We start from the raw sequence: 3,500 nt of genomic DNA on the forward strand, positions 1-3,500 counted from the left end.
CACTCGGCTACCTCAAGGACAAGCCGCTGCCCGTCTGCCCTGACCTGCTCAAAACGTTCAACCCTACCACTGATGATGATCACTGAGCAGGCAGACCGCCAACATGGTACCACTGGAGAGGCTGCTGCACCACAACAATAAATCTGTTATCTGGCATGCAAATAGCATGGTTGTATCAGCAGAGTACAGCATCAATGCATAGCTGTATCTAATGCTACTTACAGCCTTGTGATGTACCAGATCTTGCCATCGATTCTTCTTCTGCAAGCTGTAACAAATCTTTTCAACAAAAGTCACCATCCATCTAACCTGATAGGAACAATGCCATTTCATTTCTTTCTAAATTACCAACTTCAGAAATCGCTCATGTTAGATAACGCCTTGGGTGTAATTTACACCCATGGCACTGTGTTTCTATTACATCACATAAGAGAAAGTATGAACTATTTCTATGGGGCTTATATGGCAAAGAGGATGGGAAGCTCTTGACTCTTCCCTACCACGGTTTCAGATCTCCAACAGGTCCGGCAGTCCAGTTGAGATGCTTTTCGCCGGGTGGCAAGTATACACCCTCTGGGTGTGGGAGCTTACGAGCAAGGCCATTCAAGATCTGGTGGAATGCATCTCGTGGTTGGGCTGGCTGTGGGAACAACATGGCCTGCTTCATTGATGGATTTGCGAGCAATCTTTGCTTTCTTAGAATATCCTCGATGGGCATTGATGTCAGGATTGTGTCCAACTTTGGGACATCCTTCTCCTCCACAAAAATACCAATTTCTTCCCATGGGATAGCATCAGCAAATGGCAGCACAATATCGTCAGCTATGATGACTGGAATGCAGCCAAAGACCACAGCCTCAACCAACCTAGGGCTCCATGGTGCCCAGCCCAATGGGCACAGGCAGAAGACAGCACGCTGCATGTCTTCGTAGTAAGTCGCAGGGTGATCGGTGGAAATGTCAAACAGAGGATTGTTCTTGAAGTTCTCCCACAGGGAAGCTCGCGCACCTCTGTACAACAACACCACTGAAGTGAGTAAATAAATGGAACCAAACCATGAGGAAGAGTTCAGATTGGCCAAATTTTAGAAGCATTGGTACCTTGCATAGTAACCACCCTCAGGGTCATTTCCGGTGTCATAGAACAGACCCCTAAAGTAAACGAAGATTGACCGTGGTGTGTCCGGGGGAATAAGGTGAGCCTGCATTTTCTGAGGAGGAGCAAAGGGTGGAATGATGATAGACCCCTCCTTCAGGCAAACATGATTCTCTTGTCCAAACGTTTGCACCAATGTAGCACGTCGCAGCAATGGGAGAATGCCACGTTCAATAGCTTTTTCTTCCTGCAAATACCAGCATAACTATTACACAGAGAACTTTTGAGCAAAACGCAAAATAAAGGAAGATATATTCCTAATTACTACTCCCTCCGTCCGAAAATACTTGTCCGAGGAATGGATGTATCTAGATGTATTTTAGTTCTAGATACATCCATTCGTATCCATTTTACGACAAGTATTTCCGGACGGAGGGAGTACCTTTGTAAACAAATATAAGACGACCTTTGCAGACGTCTTATATTTGCTTACAGAGGGAGTATGACCTACTGACCTCCTTTAGTTACAAGTTGTACTAGAAGAAATAACAAAATCAGGCATAAGGAAACCCTTGGTGAACATGTGAGTCCGAGGGACTAGTGAATTCACCTGATAATGGAAGCAAGCTCCAAAATCATGTGGGACAACAAAGAAGTGATCTGCGCCATCAGTTCGGTTCCAAAAGGGCCATTTATTCGAAATATACTGGATCGAACTCCTCATAACCCGTGGTGACTTGAATGGCAAGGGAAGACCAGCAGGAGTTAGGTCACATGTAGTATAAACTGGTGTGTAGAACCAGTCAGCCTCTTTGGGTTTGAGTGTCCGCACAGCACTTGAGAGCAAGAAACGATGCATGAATATTTCCGCAGCAAACATGTGACTGAGGCACCGGGGATCCTTGGTGACCATCTTCTTGTTATACTTTCTTGGCAAGTCATATATGAAAACCTTTAACTTTCCCACAGGATTGTCTTCTAGCACATCACCAGCACTTCCTACAAGTTAAATAATCGCAAATTCAGCAAACAGATGAGCGAATTATCTGAACAAAATTTGAAGTAATTAGGTTGTGCAACAGCAAAGCATACGACTATCTCTATCAAAAATTGTGAGATTATATCAAGTTTATTTAAACTACTCTACTTGAGAATGGTAAACTGAACCTTTGTGATTATAATTGATCAATTCTATTTCAACCAAATATATTTGTGTACAGCCGCATAAACATAATCTTGGCAACAATATCCAACACGAAAGGCAGAAAAAAAAGGCGTATCAACTGAACGGAGGAACTGAACCAGAACCAATCTGGACTCAGCGGCCCTCAAAGATGACCTAGTCCACAACTCAAAAAACAGTATAGAACCAATCATCTCCACAGATCAGAACCAAATAAACAATCATACTAACTCGCAGTTTAAAGCGTGCCAACAGGTGGAACAGGAGCGAAGAAATCCTAGTTTCTGAAAACATCAAACTTTTGAGAAGGAAGAAACAAAAAAGGAAGAGATTTGGAGATATGGCCGGACCTGAGATGCGCTCGCTGTGCTGCTGAACGGCGTGGTCGGCCTCGCCGGACTCCGTAGCGGCCGCGGCGGCCGGCGGCGTCAGGACGGACGAGAGGGCCACTGCCGCCAGGAGCAGGGCCACGGGGAGCCACACCGCCTTCGATCCCATCGTGGACGGCGCCGCCCTGCCGGGTCTCCGGCACCCAGAGCCGTGTTTAATTAACTATGAGATTGGATTTGGGAATTCGATAAAGGGAGCAGATTGGGTAGCAGAGCGAAGCAAGGAAGGAGAAGGTCAAGAAGATTTTGTTAGGACAAATGGAGATTGGAGAGAGGAGAGAGAATGGCTCGACTCTTCCCAGATAAAAAGTCTGCAGTAAGCGTACAAAACCACTTTCCTTGACCAGTTATGAAGTAAAAGATGGGGCTCAATTAGAGGTAATAATCACTGTGTTATCTGATCTCCGAAAAAATCACTGTTGTCTGTTTGGTTGAAAATCATTGTTGTTATTAATGCTGGCTTCACTTTTTTTTAGGAAATCATGATGGCTTACTTATCTAGTGCCATATAAGAAGAGGGCCCAAAAGCACTGGCACTGGATAATAAGGGTAGTCATAATACTCCATCATAAGAGCAATTTCTGAAGAAAGAAAATAAAGATTGTATGGTATCTTGTTTAAAACTTCAACAGTTTCTATGAACTAATTTGTGCGCAAACAAATAAAGATTATGTGCCAACTCAAAAGAAAAAAAGGGATACAAATGACAAGCTGAATTTAATTGTGAGCTTGAATCCAGGGCGACGTTCGCGTCACTGCCTAGACGCATAACACATCGTGAGCAATCCATCGATCCAACATGTAGTGCATCCAGCTGGCCCCGTCTAGTGAAT

General features: G+C 44.4%; 1 protein-coding gene across 1 annotated transcript; it reads right to left on the reverse strand.

Annotated features, from left to right (window-relative positions):
* Window positions 1–305: 305 nt before the first annotated feature.
* LOC125528822 (probable glucuronosyltransferase Os04g0398600) lies at window positions 306–2,993 on the reverse strand. The gene is made up of 4 exons (XM_048693260.1): window positions 2,629–2,993; window positions 1,706–2,094; window positions 1,101–1,342; window positions 306–1,010 (listed from the first exon to the last, which is right to left on the reverse strand). Exons 1-4 carry the CDS (start codon window positions 2,774–2,776, stop codon window positions 497–499), a joined length of 1,293 nt encoding a protein of 430 aa, XP_048549217.1. The 5' UTR covers window positions 2,777–2,993; the 3' UTR covers window positions 306–496.
* Window positions 2,994–3,500: the final 507 nt, after the last annotated feature.

The sequence above is a fragment of the Triticum urartu genome, unplaced genomic scaffold, assembly GCF_003073215.2.
Source record: "Triticum urartu cultivar G1812 unplaced genomic scaffold, Tu2.1 TuUngrouped_contig_5140, whole genome shotgun sequence".
NCBI classification, from domain to species: Eukaryota; Viridiplantae; Streptophyta; class Magnoliopsida; order Poales; family Poaceae; genus Triticum; species Triticum urartu.

Bases quoted from the DNA above. Each gene is read 5' to 3' on its own strand.
- LOC125528822 (XM_048693260.1), bottom strand. From the start codon at position 2,776: ATGGGATCGAAGGCGGTGTGGCTCCCCGTGGCCCTGCTCCTGGCGGCA. The intron at 2,095-2,628 runs GTCCGGCCATAT...TTTAACTTGTAG, and splicing joins GCACAGCGAGCGCATCTCAG to GAAGTGCTGGTGATGTGCTA. The intron at 1,343-1,705 runs GTGAATTCACTA...TGGTATTTGCAG, and splicing joins GAGCTTGCTTCCATTATCAG to GAAGAAAAAGCTATTGAACG.